A 24,477-nucleotide genomic window follows, 5' to 3' on the forward strand; every position below is an offset into this window, starting at 1 on the left:
CCCCTTTAACTGCGCGTTGAACTCAACAGCCTTTTACTATCGGCGTTTCCCTACAATCAATGGTTTTATCAGCGTATAGACCAACCCATACATCAAGCGGCCTGTGATACAGTGGACCCACCGGGAGTATTAAACATAACATATAAAATATCAAATCTGGAAACCCCATCGCAAATCGCAATCGGCGGAGACCATCGGAGAAGGGGTGGTATGGACATCCTCCTCCTTGACACATCTTCTTAGAATTTGATCCAGGCCCATCTTGAAGAGATTGCCCCAATCCAAGTGAATGGGGCACTATTTCTTATGATCCTGCTCTTTTCTTTGGAGGACAAGTTTGGTGGAAATTATGCAGACACCAATTAATTTTCTAAGTCAGTAAACCATGGAGATAGAACTAAAATGGTGAATAAATATCCATCTGGTAACTGATCATCAACCATTCCTTACTCCCGTGTAGGCAAAGTCAATCTGGATAAAAAAGTCTACATCAAAATTCTCCTTTCCAGGCTTATCAAGAATAGTTAAATCAAACTGTTGCAATAAAAGTAACCATCTAATAATCTGGGCATTTACATCAAGTTTATTCATCAAGTATTTAATTGCAACATGGTCAGTATGTACAAATGTTTGGTAACCAGTAATGTAATGCCTAAATTTATTCAATGAATGCACAACAGCTAGGAGCTCTTTTTCAGTCACTGTGTAGTTCAGCTCGGCTTTCGACAGATTCTTACTGATGAAGTAAATGGCATAAGGTAGCTTGTCATATATCTGGCCTAAAGCTACTCCTATAGATTTGTGAGAGGCATCAGCATGTATATGAAAAGGAAGAGCCCAATTTGGGCCTCGGAGAATAGGTGCAGTAGTCAACTTGTCCTTTAGGGTGTCCAAGGCTTCTTGACAGCTTTCTGACCATAAAAATTCAGAGTCTTTGGCCAATAACCCAAATAAAGGAGAAGCTAACTTGCTGAAATATTTTATAAATCTCCTATAGTATCCGGCTAAACCTAAAAAACTTCTGACATCCCTCTATTTTTGTGGAGTCGGGACCCTTTTGATGATGGCTATCTTATTTGGGTCTACCTGCAGTCCTTCCTGGGATATTGAGTGACCTAGAATAGTCCCTGCAGTCATCAAGAACTCACATTTTTCGGAATAAGGGATAAGTTCATCTCAATGCACTTGTTCAGCACCTTACCCAGGTTAGAGAGAGCCTCTTGGAAATCACACCATAGGGTGTAAAGTCATCCATATAAATTTCTATTGCATCATGGACTAGCTCTGCAAAGATGCGGAGGACTACCCTCTGGAAAGTGGCAGGGGTATTGCATAGACCAAAAGGAAGGACCCTATAAGAAAAAGTACTCCAAGGACAGGTGAAGGTGGTTTTATCCTGGTCCTCTGGGTTAATCTGGATTTGATTGTACCGCTGAACCCATCTAAGAAATAGAAAAACTTGTTCCCTGTCAGGCCATCTAACACTTGGTAAATGAAAGGTAGAGGGAAATGGTCCTTTTTTGTTGATTTGTTTAACTCTCTGTAATCAACACAAATCCTCCACTTTCCATTTTTCTTTGGAACCAACACCGAAGGAGACACCCACTCACTGTTTGAGATAGGGTAGATGAATCCTACATCCACCAGCTTTTGCAACTCTCCTTTGACTATATTCTTGAGACCTGGATTCATTCTCCTTTGGGTTTGTCGGATTGGCTTGCGTCCTTCTTTGATATAAATGTGGTGAGTACACACTAAGGTGTGCACTCCCTTCATCTCTTTGTAATTCCAAGCAAAGGCATCCAAATGCTCTCTTAGCATATCACATAACTCTTCTTCTTGGTGCACAGAAAGAGAGGGGTTGATTTTCAGTGTTCTTTCATGGCCCAATTCTATTGTCTTGACACGAGTAGGGTTTGAATCAGCTAAGCATAGATCAATTCGACGGTTTTTCTTGGTTTCCTTCACTACTTCCTCTAGAGACAAGGTGTTGGGAGTTGGATTTTGGAGGATGTGTTCAATCAAATCATCTTCATCCAACTGTTCTCCTCCTATGGTAGTTTCTAGGGTATAGAGTTGGGTGGAGTAGACTTCATCTTATTCCTCCTCTTCTAGCCATAAAGGTAAATCATGTTCTAAATATGGTTGAGCAGGAGGGTGTTACAAATCTATTTTGGTACATCATTCCCATCATTCAGATCAGTACTAATAGGGCTCATCAAACCCTAATTCAGTTGCTACATGCCCTAGACAAGTCATCATTTTGAATGCCTCTTTCCCCGAGAGTTCTTTGGCCTGAAGCCCTCCAGAATTACCTCCTTGAGGGACCAGCACAGCCTTGGTGAGGGGTAAGTGCGCTTCAGTGTAGGTAGGCCCATGTCAGGGTGCTTTGCAGAGCACCTAGGCCCACTTTGACCTGCATTGGGCGAGATTGAGCGAAATTCACATAGGGTTCTGGGAATATTCTTATCTTTTGGAGCCATCTAGAAGATTCCCACACTTATCATCTCCTATGAGCTCAAAATTGGATAGGGAATGAGTTAAGTAACCTCCTATCCTCTCATCCCTTCCTCCATGGAAACTAACTCTAAGTTTGGAAGGCCATTCAATACCCTCATTTATGACAAAACCTCCTCCATTTGCCTATAAATTGAGCACTCATCTAAGTGATCAGGGGCTGGAATTTGAGAATTTGTAAGGAGATACTGTTGGTGTGAAGATTGAGATTGTAAGTGAGTAGTGTTATGCTGCCAGAGTGCTGTGCTATTGATGTGATGTTGGTTGGAACCCAAGCTGGAAGAGTGACAATGGATCGGACTTCATGGTTGTAATTATTCCTTCTACTTAATAAAGTTGTTTACATCTTTTTCCATATGATTATCTTGATATATGATGTTTATATGTGTGAATGTATCTAATTCCATTTACTTGTATTTGATAGATCTCTTGATTTGATTGGTTCTCTGTCTTTTGTTTATGCTTGCAGGTACTTTTTGAGCGAGTTAAGTTCGAGAAGGAGCGATGGGAGCCATACAAAGGAGACAAAAGGAAAGCGAAAGAACAAGTAAGTCCTTTGATTCCTTTGTCTTATTTATTGTCTATAGAAAAAGGATAAGTGATCCAGGTGGATGTTGGTGGCCACCCACCTATCCCATTTGGACCCCCACAACTGTCTCTTTCAGTTTTTCTGTTTCCTTAATTATAGCACAGTTTACTATTTTTAGCAGTTTTTCGGGTCCTAAACTTCCGGAGCCGTTTTGAGGCCCTAAACGACGTTTTTTGGGAAATCCACCACCAACGATTTTTCTATTTAAAAATCATCTTTTCCGTTGTAGTCCTCGGAGAGATCTTTCCAACGGGCTATCATGCGCGTCAAACGGAGATAGTACGACCAATTCGCGACCCCGGGAAGTTGATGTACCAACTTACCCAAAAAACGGGGCCCACAATTTGGCGTTTCATCTTCTAGGGTTAGGTTTTGGAATGTGAAGGGTTTTCCATTGTTTCTCAACAATAAATAGGCCCTTGAGCCTCATTGTAACACAGTTTTTGGAGAACAGTTCAGAGGCATGTAGCCGACACATCTCTTCTCAGAGATAAGCTACCATCGCCCTAGCTGGGTTATTTCCATTTCTATTTGTAAGCATATTTCAATATTTTACAGTAATGAAATGAAGTATTATTTCCGCTGCATATTTGTCTTTATGGTTATCTCTGTATTTTATTGCGTTCCTGTTTAAATCCGGATCAATAAGCGCTTTAAATATGTTGTTCTAGGTATAACTACCTACCTAGGGAATTAGTATTTATCCGTAGATGCAAAATTCCTCATAACAAATTGGCGACTCCACTGGGGAACGATCATCATTCTGGGTAGTTTACCTTCATCCTAGTACACTCTAGTAGACCTTACTTGCTTCCATTGATCTTCTTTCAGCCTTTTGAAGTGTTTTTTGGTGAAAATTGTGCTTATAAGCTCCTAGGATGGCCTCTCTGGCACCAACGTAGGCTTGGTCTAGAGACAAAGCACTGTAGAGCACCCCTAGCTTGAGGACAGTGCTTTGAAGCGCACTGTCTCCCATTCAAGGCTGCGCTGATCCTCCTTATGACAAAAATCCCTCCTTGAGTTGATTTTTTGCCAAATTTCCTTCTGTTTCTGCTTGTTGAAAGGTCAACGATGCTTGTGCCTTTGAAATCAACTTGTGTTTCCTTTTCCAACCCTACTTTGTCCTTGATTGTTTTGTGTTTCTTAAATGATTTCTTTATCACTATCAATTCATTGTCAAAGTTAGATTATAGTTGATTAATCTTTTTTCAAAAGAAAGTGTCGTAAAAGTCTTCATTTCTTTCGAAACAGAATTGTCGTAAAGTCTTCGCTCTTGCAAAAAGATTGATTGTATGTGCATTGGTTTCCTTTTGTTCATCATAACATTAAGGGAATTGAAGAGAAAGAGGAGACGCTGCTGCCGCGAGCCGCGAGCCGAGAGCCCCTGCCTGCCCCCGCTGCGTGCTTCCGCCCTGCCCCCAGGCTCAGCCTGGTCGGGCCTCATCGCCCTTGCCCTCGCAGCGCCCCTGCTAGGATCCCCTCGGGTCCCTCCGCCGCCGTTGCCCTGATTCTTCGCTCTCCCAGCGGGCCTGCCATGGCAGGATCCGCCTCTCCTCCTCTTGGCCCTGAGATCCAGAAAGAAATCTTTGACTCTCTGCTGTCTGAATCTTCAGATCCAAGACCAAGGCCTTCTCAAACTAAGTTTATCAAAAAGCTGGACGAGATTCCTGAGGTGGATTTGCCCCCTGCATTACCAAGGAAATCAGCTATAGCTCTCGCAGAAAGAGGTCTGGTTGGTCAGTTTACTGGGCTCTGGCCGTCACCAAGAACTGTTCAGAAATGGGTGGAACGAAACTGGAGCCCAATGATCCAGGGCAAGATCGCCATAAGATTTTGTGGACGTGGATTCTTCACATTCTTGTTCGAATCAAAGGAGGATAAGAACCTCATCTTCCGCAATGGGCCCTATTTCATGGACACAAGAGGCTTATACCTGAACAAATGGACCCCGGAATTCGATCCGGAAATGGATATCCCAAATGCTGTTCCTGTCTGGGTACGCCTCCCCCATCTCCCACTTCACTGCTGGGGGGATGAATCGGTAAGAGCTATAGGCAATGCACTCGGAAAATACATCGACAGATCGGAACCAAGAGAAAACATGCACGCATGTGCAAGAATCTGTGTTGAAGTCGATCTCGGGAAAGGACTACCAGAAGCCATCAAAATCAAGGTGGACAAGTGGATGCACATTCAGCAGCTGGACTACGAACAACTCCCCTTCAAATGCAAGGTATGTCACGAGTATGGCCATTTTGCAAATAGATGCAGCAAGTTAAAAGTAAAAGAAATAGATATTAATGAGGAACACACAGAGGGGCCATGGGAACAAGTCAAAAGGAGAAAACCCTCACAAAACCAGGGCCCCAGTACCTCAGTTCCTCCAGCATCAAGCATTCCCCCCCCGCCTCCTCCCCCCCCCACTTCAACCTTCCCATCGATCTCCAACCCCTTTGAATCCCTAGTAGCTGAAACCCCCTCATCACCTCCTCAATCCCCTCGCCCAGCCTCTCCATGCACAAACCCCCCCCCCTCCCCTCCTCACACAGTTGAAAGAATTCTCACTAGAAACAAAGCAAAAGAAACCAATCAGCAATCAGATCCACCAAGAAAAGTGGGCAGGAAATCGAACAAGGAGCTCAGGGACGAGACAGCAGCAAAAGAAATGGCAACAGGGACTCAGCAACCTCTGGATTCCTATTTGGGACGGCCAAAAGGCAGCGGCGAGAAAACAAAGGAGAAAGCAGGATCCCACCCTTCAGCGGGTAAATAATGATCTTGGTCTCCTGGAATTGCAGGGGGATGGGCACCCCTCCAAAATTAAAAGCCATCAAGGACCTTCTAACTCAGGAACAGCCAGACATCCTTCTAATTCAGGAGACCAAACTCACTAATCAGGACTTTCTTCACCAAACCCAGCGATTCAAAAACTTCTCAGGCCTATCCAATGATTCCGATGGAGCATCAGGAGGGATTGGAACACTATGGAATAAAACAAAGTGGGAAATCAACAACTCTCATCAATGCACGTGGTGGATTAGATCAGACCTAAAGAACAAAAGCTCACAGGAAGTGTATCATATCTACAACATCTACGCCCCCAACCACTACAGGGACAAAGCATGTTGCTGGAACACCTTAGAAGAAGACATCTCCTCTATACAAGACAGCAGATTGATTCTAGGAGGAGATTTGAACCTAATAAGGAATGTGCAAGAAAAATACGGAGGGAAGTATCACACAGACCCTTCAAGAGACAAATTAGAAAATATAATACAGCTCTTCAACCTAATTGACACCCCTCTGTCAAATGGGAATTATACCTGGTCTAATAAAAGAACAGGTGCTCACAACATCAAGGAAAGGCTGGACAGGGTATTAGTTCAGGAAAGGGTAGCAGAAAGCTACTCAATCAGGAGCAAACTAATTCATGGTTCCGCCTCGGACCATAAGCCGGTGGTCCTCACTCTGGACAAAGGTCCAAATCTCGGCCCTCTTCCCTTTAAATACAATAAAAATTGGGACCTCAAAGAAGATTTCAGTCAACTCATTCAAACTCAATGGGCAAGAGAAGTAATTGGGTCGCCATATTTCGTTTGGGAAACAAAGCTGAAGCAGCTCAGGACAGCGATAAAACAATGGGCAAGGGAGCAAGCAATAATAGACAAGAAAAAGAAAACAGATCTGCTAAACGAAATGGAGCGCTGGCATACCCAAATGGAGCAAATCCAATACACAGCAGAGGATAACGAGAAGGAAAAGAATCTCTACAAGGAGCTCTACCGGCAAAACCGCGCAGAGGAAGAGGAACTTAGAACAAAATCTCGCTGTCTCTGGTTAAAGGCTGGAGATAAAAACACCTCTTTCTTTCACAATAATATCAAACTCAGAAGAGCATGTAACCAAATAGATAAAATCGAAGTAGCAGGGGTTGAGCTGAAAGACCAAGAAAAAATAAAAGAGGCGGCATACAATCATTTTAAGGATCTTCTTACAGCAGACAACCATCATCATGACAGCGAGACCTTCCTCAACATAATCAAGAGCAAAATCACAGAGGAACATAATAAGGAGCTGGAACAAGAACCCTCAGAAGAGGAAATCAGAGAAGTCATCTTCAGCATGCAACAAGACAAAGCCCCGGGGCCGGATGGCTTCACAGTTGCATTCTACAGGCGACATTGGGAAACAATAAAAAAGGATCTGGTAAGAATGGTAAAGAACGCCTTTAGAAATCAAAAGGTAGGGGAAAATACAAAGTCCACCCATATAGCTTTAATCCCTAAGGAGGCAAACCCCAAAACCTTCGATAGATTTCGTCCCATTTCGCTTTGCAATGTCTCATACAAGCTCATCACCAAAATCCTTGCCAACAGAATAAAGAAATTCCTCCCTTTCTTAGTGTCTGAGAATCAGGGCGGTTTTGTCCCAAGTAGGCAGATCATTGACAACGTCATCCTAGTCCAGGAAGCCATTCATAGCAGCCTCAATAGAGGAGAAAGGGGAATGATCATAAAATTAGATATGGCAAACGCTTTTGATCGTGTGGACCACTCCTTTCTCACAGCAGTCCTACTTAAGTTCGGCTTCTCCTCCCTTTTTGTAAACATCATCAAGGGATGCATCTCCAATCCATGGACTGCGCCTTTGATCAATGGACGCCCAAGTAATTACTTCAGAAGCTCAAGGGGGCTAAGGCAAGGCTGCCCCCTCTCCCCCTTCCTTTACATTCTTATGGCTGAGACCCTGAGCGCTCATCTAGAAAAACTCCGAAGTAAAAAAGAAATCACGGGCATCCGCATTGAAAGGGGAACAAAGGAGATCAATCACTCCCTCTTTGCGGATGACACACTCTTAATCGGAGGAGCATCCAGTTTGATGGCCAGGAGATTTAAAGGAGTTTTGGATGCCTTCCTTCTAGCCTCGGGGGGGAAGCTAAATAACAGAAAATGTAAAATTTATACATGGAATGTCCCTCTCCAGATTCAACAAAGGATCTCCCAAATCCTAGATATTCCTCTTCAAAGAAGCTGGAGTTCCTTCTCTTATTTGGGCCTTCCTCTGGCCAAGGAGCACATTAAAGCAGAGGTTTGGTCTAAACATATTGAGAAGATGAGAGGTCTTATGCAGAGCTGGGGTGCTTCCTGGCTAAACCTGGCAGGTAGAACTATTCTTATTAAAGCGGTCCTCTCAGGCCTTCCAATCTATCAGTATGCGATAATAATGGCCCCTGCAAGCATTCACAAGCATATGGAGCTCATTATGAGAAGCTTCCTCTGGCAAGGAGGAAAACAGGACTCAAAGAAGTTTAGTCTTGTCAATTGGGACCAAGTCACCCTTCCGTATGAAAAAGGAGGTTTGTCAGTAAAGATCCCGAGCCTATCCAATCAGGCCATGGGGCTCAAGTTACTTTGGAAGATCATTTCAGGACATGGATCTTGGTGGGTCGAAATAATAAAAAGGAAATATCTTAATGGTCCGAACTCCAACATCCTTCAAGATCCAATTGTGGATAGGCCGTGTACTCCAATGTGGAAACTGATTAAAAAAGTCCTCCCTCACTTCAAAGAGAATGTCTCCAAGAAACCTGGCAGTGGAAAGAATGTCAAAATATGGCTTGACAGAATCATGGGATCAAGTCCCAGAGAATCTCTCCAAGAACTAAGACCCCTTCAAATTTGGATGGAGACTCATAACATATCCTCTTTATTCGACATTTCCTCATGGTCCCAAAATAGATGGTTAGAATGGAAGGCTTTAAACCTGCCCCCGGATCTCAGAGATCAATGGTATAAGCTGAAAATATCCCTATCTGGAGCTGCCCCAATCAATAAGGAGACGGAGGACAGTTACATTTGGGACACCTGTGGGGGCAGTTTCTCAGTGCATGAGGGCTACAAATCATTGCAAGACAAGACTCACAATGCAAGCTGGAACCTCCACAAGGCAGCCTGGAACAATGAATGCATTCCCAAGGTGAAGCACTTTAATTGGGCCCTTCTAAAAGGGAAAATTCTTACTGCAGAAAACTTGAGGAAACGAGGAATCCAAGGTCCCTCGATTTGCTGCTTTTGTCAAGCAGAGGAAGAATCCATTCTCCACTCTTTCCTTCAATGCACTTTCGCACAAAACTGCTGGAAACAGCTCCTTAGCCCTCTGGAAATCAGAAGCAGGGATGACCAGGTAAACAACTTGCAGAGAAACTGGAAAAAAAATTACCCTCTGAGCAGGAAAGGGAAAAGAAACCTTCTTCGAATCTGGAATTGTATCCCGGCTACCCTCTGCTGGAATATCTGGCTGGCAAGAAATCATTATATTTTCAAGAACGAGCAGATCAAAATAGACAAGATAATCGCAAGGACTATAGCAGGGATCTCTGAGGCAATCAGTGCGAATCACATAACTCTCCCTGATTTGCAGGGATGGACAAAAGAGGAGATGGATTGGTACAAAAGGTTCAATATCAGCCACTCCCAAAATCTATCTCCCCAGATCAAAACCAAGCAGAACGGACACAATTGGAAACTCAGGGGGGACAAAGACGAAGTAAATAATTGGATCAGAGCCCAGAATCGTCCCCTACTCCTCTTTGATGGAGCATCAAAGAGCAACCCCGGGAAAGCAGGCGCGGGTGGAATAATTAAAGACCAGATGGGGAACACAGTAAGCAGCTACGAATGGGGTCTCGGGCAAGCAACCAACAATGAAGCGGAAGCCTACAGCTTACTTTTAGGTGCAACAATTCTTCACAGACTTGGTCTACAGGATGCCTTAATCCTCGGGGACTCAGCTATAATAATCGCAGCCATGAACACAGGAAAGGATTTTTGCAAAGCCACCCTCAATCGCATCAAGGCAAGGATAAATGACACCCTCAGCCACTTGGGAAAAACCACCTTAAAGCACGTGTTAAGGGAACATAACGCAGAAGCGGATAACCTTGCAAATAATGCGGTCAATCGCCAGCAGGGACAGGTCAGAGACAACACCAGAATATATGAAAGATCCATACCATAAGGTCTGCAGCTGCCAGTCTGATCACAGGGCAAGTTTCATCAGGAAAAGTCAGAAATACGATCTCAATCTTGGTCCTCCCACCCGCGCTCATAAAATCCTCACCAAAATGCCGGCGTCTCCCTCCCCTCAAGACCCCAGAGCCTCCCCTCCTCGTGACAATCCCATGCTTCCTCTGGGCAAACATCCTTTCAACTCCATTGATATGCGCCCCCTAAATCTGCTGCCTGATTTCCCCTCTGCAAACTATCAGAAATATCTTGTCCACCATCATTATGAAGGCCCTCTCCCTTGCTCTTATATTCCCCCTTCTACTCCTCCTTTTCACCAGTATATCGAGAAGCAGTTCGGGCGAGAAGTTCTCACTGAGCCCTGTAGACCCCGAGGAAGCAAGAAGCGGCTCCTCGCTCCGGTTCAATTAGCAAGCAGTCAGCAAGACAACAGGCAGGACATTACAAGCACCTCGACTCTCCACGAAGCTATCAGGTATAACAAAAGCTATTCGCAAGGTTATTTTCTGTTAACCAGTGTGTACGCAGTCATGGCAGAGGGACAGCAGCCGGAAGCTCGGGGAAGAGCAGGCCCCCGCGAGAACCCTCTCGACCGAGTCCTGGAAAACGACTCTTGCGACCTGTGCAAAGACCATTGCTTTCTGATCGCCCGTTTCATGAAGCATCATAATGACCTGCGTGAAGACTTCATCGCTGATAGCCGATCCAAGCGTAAGAAATTGGAGAAACGTAAGAAGGAAATAGAGAGCCTCAAGGACAGATGTGAGCACCTAGAGGAGGCACTCAAGCACATTCAGTCCATCACAGCGAGTATGCAAGCAGACGCCTCCACCAAGGAAAGTCAAAAGGAACAGCAGCAAGAAGATCACATGGAGGAAACCGTCAATCAATTCTGGTGTTAATCTCATGACCTGTAAAATCTGCCTATTAGATGGCATTTTTGTAAGACAGTATAGCAGATATCTTTTTCAGTATTTCTTCCTCAAGTTAATCTTTCAGACTTCAAGGGCTGCGTCCCAGCTTAGTTTCTCCTCTCTCACTTTTCTTCCAGCATATCATGTATCTTCTTCTGCTCTTTGCAGTTTTTTATAATACATAAGTACTCGATCTTGTTAAAAAAAAAACATTAAGGGAATTGAAAAGAAAAACTTGCATTGTGCATTGAAAAAGTTTGTGTGTGCTCATAGGAATAGTTTAGGGAAATTGCATTAGATGTGTTCTTTGTTCTTTGATTACAAGAATATGATTGATCTATCCCTACTAGCTAAGGTTTTTCTGTCTAAAAATAGTCTTTTCCGTCGTAGTCCTCGGAGAGATCTTTCCAGCGGGCTATCATGCGCGTCAAACGGAGATAGTACGACCAATTCGCGACCCCGGGAAGTTGATGTACCAACTTACCCAAAAAACGGGGCCCACAATTTGGCGTTTCATCTTCTAGGGTTAGGTTTTGGAATGTGAAGGGTTTTCCATTGTTTCTCAACAATAAATAGGCCCTCGAGCCTCATTGTAACACAGTTTTTGGAGAACATTTCAGAGGCATGTAGCCGACACATCTCTTCTCAGAGATAAGCTACCATTGCCCTAGCTGGGTTATTTCCATTTCTATTTGTAAGCATATTTCAGTATTTTACAGTAATGAAATGAAGTATTATTTCCGCTGCATATTTGTCTTTATGGTTATCTTTGTATTTTATTGCGTTCCTGTTTAAATCCGGATCAATAAGCGCTTTAAATCTATTATTCTAGGTATAACTACCTACCTAGGGAATTAGTATTTATCCGTAGATGCAAAATTCCTCATAACAAATTGGCGACTCCACTGGGGAACGATCATCATTCTGGGTAGTTTATCTTCATCCTAGTACACTCTAGTAGACCTTACTTGCTTCCATTGATCTTCTTTCAGCCTTTTGAAGTGTTTTTTGATGAAAATTGTGCTTATAAGCTCCTAGGATGGCCTCTCTGGCACCAACGTAGGCTTGGTCTAGAGACAAAGCACTGTAGAGCACCCCTAGCTTGAGGACAGTGCTTTGAAGCGCACTGTCTCCCATTCAAGGTTGCGCTGATCATCCTTATGACAAAAATCCCTCCTTTGAGTTGATTTTTTGCCAAATTTCCTTCTGTTTTTGCTTGCTGAAAGGTCAATGATGCTTGTGCCTTTGAAATCAACTTGTGTTTCCTTTTCCAACCCTACTTTGTCCTTGATTGTTTTGTGTTTCTTAAATGATTTCTTTATCACTATCAATTCATTGTCAAAGTTAGATTATAGTTGATTAATCTTTTTTCAAAAGAAAGTGTCGTAAAAGTCTTCATTTCTTTCGAAATAGAATTGTCGTAAAGTATTCGCTCTTGCAAAAAGATTGATTGTATGTGCATTGGTTTCCTTTTGTTCATCATAACATTAAGGGAATTGAAAAGAAAAACTTGCATTGTGCATTGAAAAAGTTTGTGTGTGCTCATAGGAATAGTTTAGGGAAATTGCATTAGATGTGTTCTTTGTTCTTTGATTACAAGAATATGATTGCTCTATCCCTACTAGCTAAGGTTTTCATTGTCAAAATTGAATGAAAAAATGCTTGTCATACTAGTTGCATTCTAGGAATTGAAAATACATCACGTGGTGAACCTTGAAAGGCAAATTCTTAATCAAGATCAACTTAAAATTAACATCAATTAACCTAATGGAGCATTGTCACCTAACGCAAAACATTTAGAGGTTCTAGGCTAGAGACGTGTTCCGGCATTATAAAACATAACATCTATCGCTAATTTGTCTGCGATACATTCCAAGTGTGATACCTTATTCCATGTACGTGAGTATATCGTAGCTCGTCCACATACCTTCGGGTATATAGGGTGGTGTTACGGTACGTAAAATATATGGGAATGCTCTCACTGTGCGGTTTCGCATTAGACAATGCTAATACGGATTGGGCCTCCATGTACTTTCGGGTATATATGGGAGGAAAATACTGGGTTGCTATCCATCCTTAGGTAACCGAGTTGGCTGCCTTGTACACTGTGATACACCGGACACATCATTAGGGGAGATTGCCTGCTCATACTTCTTGGTTCGCTAGGAGGTTTTTTGCGGTTCACAGTTGCTTGGTAAACCTTTTGCCTAGTTTACCCCTTTTTGTTTATTTCTTTTTTGTAATAAAATCAATCAACAATCGTGGAGGAAAACAACCCTTACCCCATCGTTCATAGCGAGTAGCGAGTAAACCGCCTTTACTGCCTGAAGCTACACCTATTCGGTCGAAGTGGTCTCATTTGACTGGATCCAGTACTTCACAAGCTTCTGGTTCTTCATCTGAATTACCAGAAACACCTATACCGGAAAGTACTATGACCCCAGTTACTCCTACGGTGACTTGTACATCTGTTACTAAAGTGGAATCCCCATGATTACTTGAGGAAACTAGAACTGAATCTAGTGAAACGGTAAGCCAAGTTGTTCAACTAGAAGTGGATCCCGAACCCATCACTATTCAATCAAAAGTTACTTCTAAACCAGAAGTTGTTAACGAAGCCCAACCTGAACCTGTTCTTTTACTAGAACATTTGGATCTTGAGGTTGAACAATCAAAAGTTGTTACCTTACTGGAAGAAGATCGACCGGTACATCCTCAGACATCCGTAACTGTCGAGACTTCCTCTTTACCTCAACAACAAATACCAGAAATCTATTACAGAGCTAATGGTGAAATTCTTCCGCCTGGTTTAATTTTGATAGAAGAGGAGCCTGAGGTAGAACCACCCAAAAATCCATTCCATTTTGAAACTGGACTTTATTTGTATCCTTATACTCCTCATTTTACTGCTCCTTTTGATCTTGATTACTTTGATACACCCGTTGATTCGTTAGGAAACTTATTTGGACATTTGACTATGGCATAGTTAACATCCCAGGCCGTACCATCTGTTACGTCTACAACAGAATCTTCTATCGCAACCTCTTCGATGTTTACTACAACACCTGAGTCACACTTGTATGGTGCTTCGTCCGTCCCATCGGGTTACCAATCTTTATCAAGAACCCACTCAGGTGTTGCTTCTAGCCCATGGTCTTCACCAAAGTCCTCTACTGGAATTTTATCTGGTTCCTCATTAACGGATACCGAACAGCTAGACCCATCAAGTTCACATCAAGCTGATTCATCTGGTTACCGTCCTATGTATCAACTTTACACTGGACTACCCCCATATGGAGAACAATATGCACATTCTCCTTGTCCTCCATTTTCTGGGGGGCAACCATATGTCGGTATGCCGTCGTCTTTAGGTCAATCTAGAATGAATATCTATCAGTGGCAACCAACCATGCTTGTTCAACCTAAGCTTGTGTATCCATCAGAACATATGCAATCTATCTCATCCATACCTACGACACCTGTTGTTACAGCTGTACCGCAGTCACAAGCTCAGATTGTTGTATCTCAACCTGTGCAAGTTGGCCCTTCAACCTCAGACCCCCAAGTTTTAGGTATACAGATCCAGCCTTCTCAGGAAGTTTTACAACAACCACTTGTGTCTAGAGTCCAACAACTTTAGGTTAGATTACCTTTTACTGGAATGACTCAGACTTACACTAGTTTAGTGCATTCACAACCTGGTCAACCTTACATTTGTAGGCAACAAAAACTGTTAAATCAACAACCGTTGTATCAACAACAACAACAGTTGCTTCAACAGCCTTGGCAGCCCCAATATCAACAACAACAATTCCAGCAATACCAACCTCAACATGGACTTGGACAACAAGCTTATGCTGGGTTTGGTCAGCAACAAGTTTACCCAGGTCCTGGTCAACAAGCCTATGCTGGGTTTGGACAACAACAAATTTACCTTGGTGCACAACAACAACCTTACACCAGATTTGCTCAACAAACTTTCCCATATCAAGGTTACTAGCAACAGATGCCTTATGATGGTATGCAAAGGCCCATTGCCAGGCAATCCCATCTTACCCTGGATATGCTCAACCTGACCTCAATAGACAGTTGCCTTTCGTTATGACACTTGAGTTACCAGATCTAAATTGGCTCACTAATGACCCAATTCTTTATGCACCTTGGTGGTTGGTGATTCCTCATAAGTTACTTTCCGATATTCTGAAATTCAATGGAAACCCTCGAGAAGACCCGTCCAACCATTTCATGACTTTTCATTTATGGTGTTCATCAAACTCCTTGAATGATGATTCTGTTAGACTTCGTCCTTTCTAGAGAACACTTACTGGTCCAACTGCAAAGTGGTACATCGAGTTACCATGAGCTTCTTTTGATAACTTCACTACCTTAGCTACCACTTTTTTAACCCACTTCAAGTTACCCATACGATATGAGACTGGAACAGAACTATAAACCAACTTTAAGCAGACTACTACTACTCATATCTCTAATCAAATTCATGAGTAGCGTCGTCATCATCGAATGGTTAAAACTTATGTTCCTGATCAGCTTTTGGCTGAGTGGTTTATAAAATCCTTACTGCCATCTATCACTGACGATGTGGCGAAAGGTGGAGTTGTCACTAAAAAGTAAGTAATTTCTTGTGCCCAATATTTGGACTTGATTTATACACAGTCTGGCACGCTCTATGACAAGATCCTGAATGCACCCATACTAGCTTTCACTGTTCCTCCTCTACCATCGAGTAAGGACTCTTATGTCGGTGACGGTGTGATTGGTTCTTCGAGCACACAAACGACAGGTAGAACATCTGGTCAAACACTTGCCATTTCCAATCAAACTACAAATGCACCTGATAACACTCTTACTTCCGAAATCAATGCCGTGTCATCTGACAAGGGAAAGAATGAAAAACAACCAGAAGGTAAGAAGAAAGGGAGAAACAAGAAGAAACAAAATAATTCCCCTCAAGAGAAATCATATGATTCCTCTTCTTCGGCTAGGAAACCTCGTTACCCATGTTTGATCTATAACGATGAGCATTTGTGATCTGAATTTGAAACTACTTGAAATTTGTTTGCAAGGTATTCAATTCAGAATTAAACATGTTTAAAAGATTTCCATGTCTTGCAGAAAGAAAACACATGAAATTTTCAGCTGTTCATGACCCATTTAAGCATAGCATAGTTATTTCCTTTTGCTATTTAACACATTAAAACGAATTTGATCTGCAAAATAAATCAACCACAAATGCAAAAGAAGTTGATAAAGCAGTTCACCCCCTCCAGGGCTACGTCTGCTGGGTCCAAAGCTCCCAACCGGGCTTGTCCTTGTTTTTATTAAATGCTCAAATTGAAAATACAGCTGAATAGAAGCATCTACAGGAGAAATAGATGGTAAAAATGGATTCAGAACACTTGAATCCTTCAGGATTGACTATTGGATCACCTCCAATGGATACCTGCAACCCTATCCAGTCTTCACAAAACTGGGCCCTGGTGGCTCCTAGAACTTTCACGGCTCCAAAGCCTCTGCAAATGACCTCAGATGGCTGTAATACCTACACCAATGGTTTCAGAAGGTCGAAAATACCCAAAATCAAAAAAAAAATTCGTCCAAAACCGACTTTCCTAGCCAAAGTTATGGCCATTTAAAGTTTCTCCAGTTTGCTCTTAGAAAAACTCCAGCTAACTTTAGTTAACTCCAGTTAGCTCCGCCAATTATGGTGGGTCCGCCAAATTTGGCGCTCCTGCCAAAATTCCGCCAACTTAACTGCAGTTAAATTTAATGTTTGGTGGTTGCCTCGGATTTCGTGCCAGGCGGAATATTCCTTTTTTAATTTATTTTTTGAAAAAATTAAAATTTCTAATATTATGGACAAATTCTTCTTTTTGCCATAACTTCCTCATACGGCGACCGTTTTTAGAACCGTTTGCGGCACCAGAATTGGGAAGACGAGCACTTTCCAGTCATTCAACTTTGAACCAGTTCTAAGCACTTTAAATTTTGAGCATTTTACGACACTTAGGACATGAGCACCTGATCAATTTGACGTGAGATTGTCCTCACCGCTCCAAAGTCTCAAAGCTTTTGAAGACTTCTAATACATCTGTGGTATTGACTGATCCTTTTCCAAAACCGGAGACAAATATGGTTGCTACAGACCATGCTTCCACTTCCCAAGTGCTTATGCTATTCGCCTCTAAGCCGAAAGATGATGTTTTGGTGTCAACACGAAGTAAAGATTATGGAAATCAACCGTCGTCATTGAATAACCAGGCTGATCAACCTAACCCTTCGACTTCGACTTTGAATGATCCTATTCCACCACCTATTGCACTAGAGTTAACAATAAAACTGCCTAAGGGAGTTGTACATAAATCGACATTTAACCCTTGAGCTCGAGTTGCATAGAATTATAATATAGTAGAAGATTTGGCTCAGTCACCTTCTGCTATGTCTACGCTCGAGGTACTTCAGAACTGTCCCTCCCAAAAATAGGCTTTGTTGTCAGCAATTGGTGGAATCGATCCAATTGATTCCAATCTTGTGGTTTTCAACCATGTGGGTTATACGCCATAGTTACCAGCGCAATTAGCATTTCTGATTCAAGTAAATGCCTTGAATAAACTTGTTCATCGAACCATTATTGATGAGGGGGCATCTACTTGTATAATGTCTATGAGTTGCTAGAAAACACTTGGCTCACCACCTTTGTCACGTTCACCAACAACGTTAAAAGCTTTTGACGGTCGCACATATACGCCTTGTGGAATATTGAGTAATCTGCAAATCGAACTAGGAGGAAAAACAATAACTGTTGAAGTTGAGGTTGTTGATGGACCCCTTGACTACAACATTTTACTAGGAAGACCGTGGGTTTATGCTATGGCTGTTGTGGTTTCAACATACTTTCATATGATTGCATTCCCTCATAAAGGTGGAATCACAATTATCGACCAACTCGCCTTTTTCGCCTCTAGTTCACAGGCTACTGGAAGCATTCCGTTGGTACACGGACCCCTTCTATCTCTCCAGAACATTGGTGTAGGTCTCGTTAAAGATTCTTCCCTAATGGGTACTTTTTCACTACCACCACCATCAAACTTGGTGGAAGTGGCAAAAGTTGAGACTTGCAACATGATATCTTCCACTTCATCTGACTTAAGGAAGATTACTAATAGCTTTGAAGTTGATAGTAGTAATGAAATCATGCCGCTAAGCCCTATTGAGCTAGCATAGAAATCAATCTTTCTGGCTTACGCGGCAAATCCTAATCCATATTCATCAATTGTATGGGTAGATCGTTCATTAGAATTTGGTACTTCCTCCGATCCTTTTTTCACGTATATTTTTTACTAGTGAAGGAATCATCCAATCAATGATGACGGAAGGAGAACCATGGGAATATTATCATCATCGTTCCCATATTCCAGATCACATAGAAGATTATTCAAATGAACTTAATCACCCTTCAGTTGTCGATTTCCTTTCGAATTCTGTTTTCATAGATACAATAGATTCTGAGCAAAACCTGTCAAATATCGAAGAAATTATTTCTATCAATATTTCGACCAAACCTAACATTGTAGAAAACATTCATGTTGGAAAATCTTGTTCTCCATCAGAACTTGATATTTACCGTGCTCTCTTTCATGAATTTCGAGATATATTTGCATGGTCATACGAGGAGATGCTAGGAATTGACTCTAGTATAGTTGAACATGAAATCAAAATGTATCCTGATGTCAAACTAGTGCGACAACACCTCCGTCCTATTCATTCGAAGAAGGCTGCTGCTATTAAAATAGAAGTTGAAAAACTTTTGCATGCTGGTTTCATTTACCCTGTTCCTCTTACTGATTGGGTTTCCAATATTGTTCCTGTCATGAAGAAATAAGGGACAATACGAGTGTGCATCGATTATAGGGATGTTAATCAGGCTTGTCCAAAAGACAATTATCCCACTCCCTTTATCGACTAGATTATTGATGAATGTGCCGGATGTGAAATATTCTCATTTATGGATGGTTTTTCCAGCTATAATCAGATCAATATCCGCCTAGAGGACCAATCTAAAACTGCTTTTATTTGTCCATGGGGCACATTCGCTTATAGGAAACTCCCTTTTGGTTTGAAGAATGCAGGGGAAACTTTTTAGAGGGAAATGAACTATGCTTTCCATGACATCAAACATATTGTTCAACCATACCTTGACGATTTACCTGCTCATTCACGAAAACGGACTGATCACCCGTAGCATTTGAGAGCTATATTTTTACAGTGCCGACACTACAAAACACGACTCAATCCACATAAATGTGTGTTTTGTGCTGGTTCTGGTATTTGCTTGGATTCGTACTGTCTAAGGAGGGAATTTGACTTGATCCACTTAAGGTTCAAGCAATCCTTGACTTGCCTCCACCTTCTAATCTACTACAGTTACATAGACTCCAAGGGAAGGCTAACTTTCTGAGGAGGTTCATTCCCAATTATGCTGAAATGGATAAGGGATTTACTCGTTTATTGAAAAAGGGGATATCCTTCCATTGGTATCAGGTTGCGCAAGCTTCCTTTGTTGCTCTTAAAGATACCTTGATTAGAGCCTCATTAATGTATTCCCCGAATTATCAAAACGACTACTTCCTGTATGTTGTCGCTACAGATACAACCATTGGAATGGTTATAGTCCAAGAAGAAGATGGGATTGAACATCCGATATTTTATTTGAGCCGCAATCTCAATGATACAGAAGTTAAGTCCTCTTACATTGAAAAGTTAGCTTTGGCTGCTGTTCAAGCTATACACAGATTTCGCCACTATATCCTGCTCCGGAAGACCACTGTCATTTCGGATTGCAACCCTATGACATATATTTTGTCACGTCAATTTCTGGGGGGAAAATACTCAAAATGGATTGTCATTTTGCATTCATTTGATTTGGAATTCATCAAATCCAAATCAAAGAAATCTCTAGTCTTCGTCGAGCTTCTTTGCGACCTGCCCTCGAATACCATTGGTTCAACATCAGAACCATCAATTCTACATGAGTCTCTGTTCCTGATTTCATCATCTAACGTGTGGTATGGAGATATACTAATTTATCTCCAGACCCAAACTTTACGGCCTAATACCTCTCGCTCGCAACAACGACGTATCCGATACCAAGCCAAAGATTATATGATCGTTGCTGACACTTTTTACCGTCATGGTATCGATACAATTTTACGAAGGTACCTCACTCATGAGGAAGCTAAGAAAGTTTTGAATGATTGCCATTCAGGTGCTTGTGGTGGACACTTATCTGGTTATGCAAACGCGCAAATAATTCTTCTTGCTGGTTACTTCTGGCCTACTATATTCAAAGATTGCATAATTGCTGTCAGAAGCTGTCACACATGCCAGATATATGATCGTAAAGCTAGATTACCACCTGCACCATTGCATCCTGTCATCGCTGTTGGACCATTCGCTAAATGGGGCATTGACTTCATGACATGTAACCCCACCTTGGCCGGGGGGCATGGGTACATTATAGTCGCTGTTGACTATTTTACCAAATGGGCCGAGGCGATGCCAACATTAAACAATAGTGGCGAGATGATTGCTCTTTTCTTTTTCAACCACGTGGTTGCCCGGTTTGGTGTACCACAGGCTATAGTTACAGATCATGGGTCGCATTTTCACAATCACATGATGGTTGAGTTGACTGCCAAGTTAGGAATTTCACATGATAGTTCTACCCCTTATTATCCGCAAGCTAATGGACAAGTTGAGGCCATCAACAAAGTCCTAAAGCGAATGCTTCAAAGAATGATAGGGGTTCATAAACGAAATTGGAATTTAATCCTATACTCTACCTTGTGGGCATATCGAACCTCTTTGAGAAATGCAACTGAATTCACACCCTTTCAATTGGTGTAGGGTTTGGAGGCAATCTTGTCGATACAATGTGAAATTTCATCTCTCAAACTAACAATTGACCTGTTACTCGACATTTCTGAAGAATAAGCGCGTTTCTTGGAACTTATCCATCTGGATGAAACCCATCATGAAGCCGCATTGGCTAACTAAGCGCATAAGAAACGAATCAAGGCGCAATATTGCAGAAATGTCAAGCCTTGCGTTTTCTCAAAAGGAGACCTGGTCTTGCTTTACGATCAGGAAGCTAATAAACTAGGAGCAGGAAAATTTGAATCGCTTTGGATGGGTCCTTATATTGTCAAGCGTGTTTTGGCAAAAGGTGCCTATGAGTTGGTGGATTATGATGGAATTCCATTGTCATAGCCCCGAAATGGGCTGTATCTCAAACGTTACTATGCTTAATTGAGTGTAGTAAAAATCACTGTATATATGCTTTAATTGCATGTGTGTGTGTCAGTGTGTCTTTTAGAGTTTTTATGTGGTTAAGTAATCCACTTTGCATTTGTTGCAGATGTCAAAACCTTTGGAACCATTTGTTGGTTACACCGATGGTGCTAGTCGTAGTACGCAGAACCTATCTTCTGCAGCATGGGCCATTTTCGCTCCAAGTGGTGAGTTAGTGAGTTTTCAAGGGATTTGTATCAGTCGATCGACGAAAAATATCACTGAGTATAGCACGTTGATCGAACTTCTCTCTGATGCCATTTCACTTGGCATCTGCCGAATCATCATTAGGTTGGACTCACAACTCGTTGTACTACAACTAACAAACATTTATATTGTCTGAAACCCAACGATTCTTCATATGTTCCTTAGAGTTCGTCTTTTGGAAATACATTTTGAGTACATTCAATATCAACATATTTCCAGAAACTTTAACACATTAACCGACTCATTAGCAAACTATGTGTTAAACAGACATTTGCGACACATGTAAAAGTAAATTTTCAATTCACATCATTAGTTGAATAGGATTGCACATAACCATATATATAAAAACTCTGAAAGTAAAATAGATAGATGTTTTAAAAGTTTTTACAAAATTTGTGTCCAAGACATGTTTGGTCATCTGACCTAAAAACTCAAAATGCATGCAAAAGCATCCTAAGTAGGCCTAGTGATGCTCATGCTAACAGGTCACCGCCAAAGCTATCATGCACAAGAGCCACATCCAATGGCTTGGAACACCAATAGTATGGTGCTGCAGCCTCATAGGTAACTCCTCAATCCAAACATCTAGAATACCAAGGGTTAATCCCTCCACATGATCCTGCAACTCTGCCAGTGTCTCGGCCAAATCCAAATCCTAGAGAACTACTCTCCCAATGTTTCTCTGCACTGGCCCACCTGCCTCCTGTTGGTGCCTCATAGGTCAAACAGTACCCACATCTGCATGCATGAGAATGATTTTAGTTTAGTCTTGGAACATCAAAACACAAAAACATGTAGAAACTTAAAAATCAAAAAACATTTTGGTCAAAAACAATTTACCTATAGCACCCCATTGAGCGCCCACTGGTAGACTCAACTCTGGATCTCCACGAAAATCCATCCCTGAATATGGATGCTCCTCGATGACAATGTGTTGTCAATTGAGCCAACTGAAGAATGCAGTGGTAAATGTAATCGATGACTGACCAACATGTCTAGCCATCAATTCGACCCACTGCTGCATCCGTGGATCTCTAGGACCAGCTACACCCAGTGTTACATGCTGGGGTTGCATCAATGGAATTATTTCTAAGGTAAAAGAAATTAAGAGTGATCCATAGCTAAAGTTCTTTGTCTTACTGCTCTTTACCATTGTCAACTGCGCTTTCAGTGAAGAAAGTACTGCCTCATACCAGTTGAATAAAGTTAGCTAAAGACACTCAAGTGCATACTGAACATACGATCTGTTCACTAGATGAAGTGTCACACTGCCTACCAACTTTGCAATGGTGAAAAGGATTGTTCTCAAAGGCAAATCACAGATATCCTTGATGATTATATTTCCATCCTTGCTAGGTTGTGTACCTGGTTGACAAAATTGTCAAACATAGTCCCTCACTGACTCCCCTCCATGGGAATAACCTGAAAGAGATATGGGGGAACCACGTCTCGACAACCCTGTAAGAAAGTAAACATCATCAATCACAATAGGGACAACTTGTCTCTTATGTGAAAAGCCTGATCTGTCAGATCCCATGCATGAACTAGGAACTGCAATAGTTCTGATTGTTGCCTCATTCTGGACAACTTGAAGTATTTGAGCAACCCACAGTTTTTTAGGGCCTCAAATGTACCCAGATCATTTAGGGCAACCATGTCTTTTTCTTCACGCTCTCTTTCTTGCCACGTAATAGACATTCTGATATGATGAAAGCCTGAAATCAAACCATAAGCTTACCTAGGATACTTGTCATGCAAAAAACTAAAGAAATTTTGGGTCAATTTGGTGAAACAAGTTTGTGAAACTCGCCCAGCACAGCCCAGGCAAGGAGACACTATGCTGCAGTGCAAAATCCATTTTATCTGGGTGCTCCCCATTGCAGTTTTCGACATGCAAGCCTGCGCTGGTCCCAAGGCGAAAAATTCAAACCCCAAGGGCCCTAAAAACCTTAAAAAATTGAATGAAACACTAAAAGAATGATATGAAAAGAAAGAGGAGGGGTAGATCTCCTACCTAGTTCAGACGGCACTAGAAATGATCCACAGAATATCTCGCAATCAACTAATGAAAATCGAGGTAAAAACACAGTCAGAGCACAAACTGAATGGTAAATATCAAATGGTGAAAATAACATGGTAAATTCTTGTTTTTATGTTTATTTCATGATCATTAAATGAGTAAACTTTAATATTTACCTATTTTTACCAATGAACATGTATGTTTAATCCGTTTGGTGTTGCTTTGAATAGATTTACAACTGAATTATAGAATTTGACGTGCACGATTTGAATTGTATTTTGACCACAGAGCATACTTTTATCTCTTTTTTGAGCTTTGTTAAACATCAAAAAAGGAATCCCCTTGGAGTCCTCTTTAAGCTCTTTTCAAACTCTCAAAATATGAAAAGATTGTTGAGCGCTTGTCCTTTTTCAGCTCGTTAATGGATTGGAAATGACATCTACTCAGTATAAGTTTAACCCTTTTTTGGGTTGAGATAGATTATTTACAAAAAAAGAATACGTTGATCGAATGTGGTCAATAGGTTCTCTCTTGTATTGTTTTATGGTTTTTCGGACTTGAGAGACAAATCTACGAAAAAGAACTTGTGGATTTTTCTTTTTGTCCCTTTTCAAACTATCTAAACATGAAAATGATCGAGTTATCATTGTCGTTAGACTTGTCAAAACATCAAATAGTGACAAACTTGTCCATCATGACAAGACCGAGTTTCACCTTCACTAGACTCGTTAAAACATCACATAGCGATGGATTCACCCGAAGGGTGGACTTATACAAAAAGCATATGTTATCCTCCTCAAGCTTGATAAAAAATAAAGAGGTACTGGTCAGCAATGG

The 24,477-nt window shown here is 41.7% G+C and overlaps 1 protein-coding gene across 1 annotated transcript in view; it reads left to right on the forward strand.

Annotated features, from left to right (window-relative positions):
* LOC149218902 (uncharacterized) overlaps positions 1–10,123 on the forward strand; it is a 38,796-nt gene extending 28,673 nt beyond the window's left edge. The window contains exons 3-4 of the mRNA XM_089386658.1: positions 4,437–4,966; positions 5,905–10,123. Coding sequence (XP_089242784.1) covers positions 4,437–4,966; positions 5,905–10,123 — 4,749 coding nt within the window. The remainder of the gene's footprint in view (positions 1–4,436; positions 4,967–5,904) is intronic.
* Positions 10,124–24,477: the final 14,354 nt, after the last annotated feature.

This window comes from Pinus tabuliformis, chromosome Q (genome assembly GCF_031772625.1).
Source record: "Pinus tabuliformis cultivar Carrire ecotype Pingquan chromosome Q, CPIR1, whole genome shotgun sequence".
NCBI lineage: Eukaryota > Viridiplantae > Streptophyta > Pinopsida > Pinales > Pinaceae > Pinus > Pinus tabuliformis.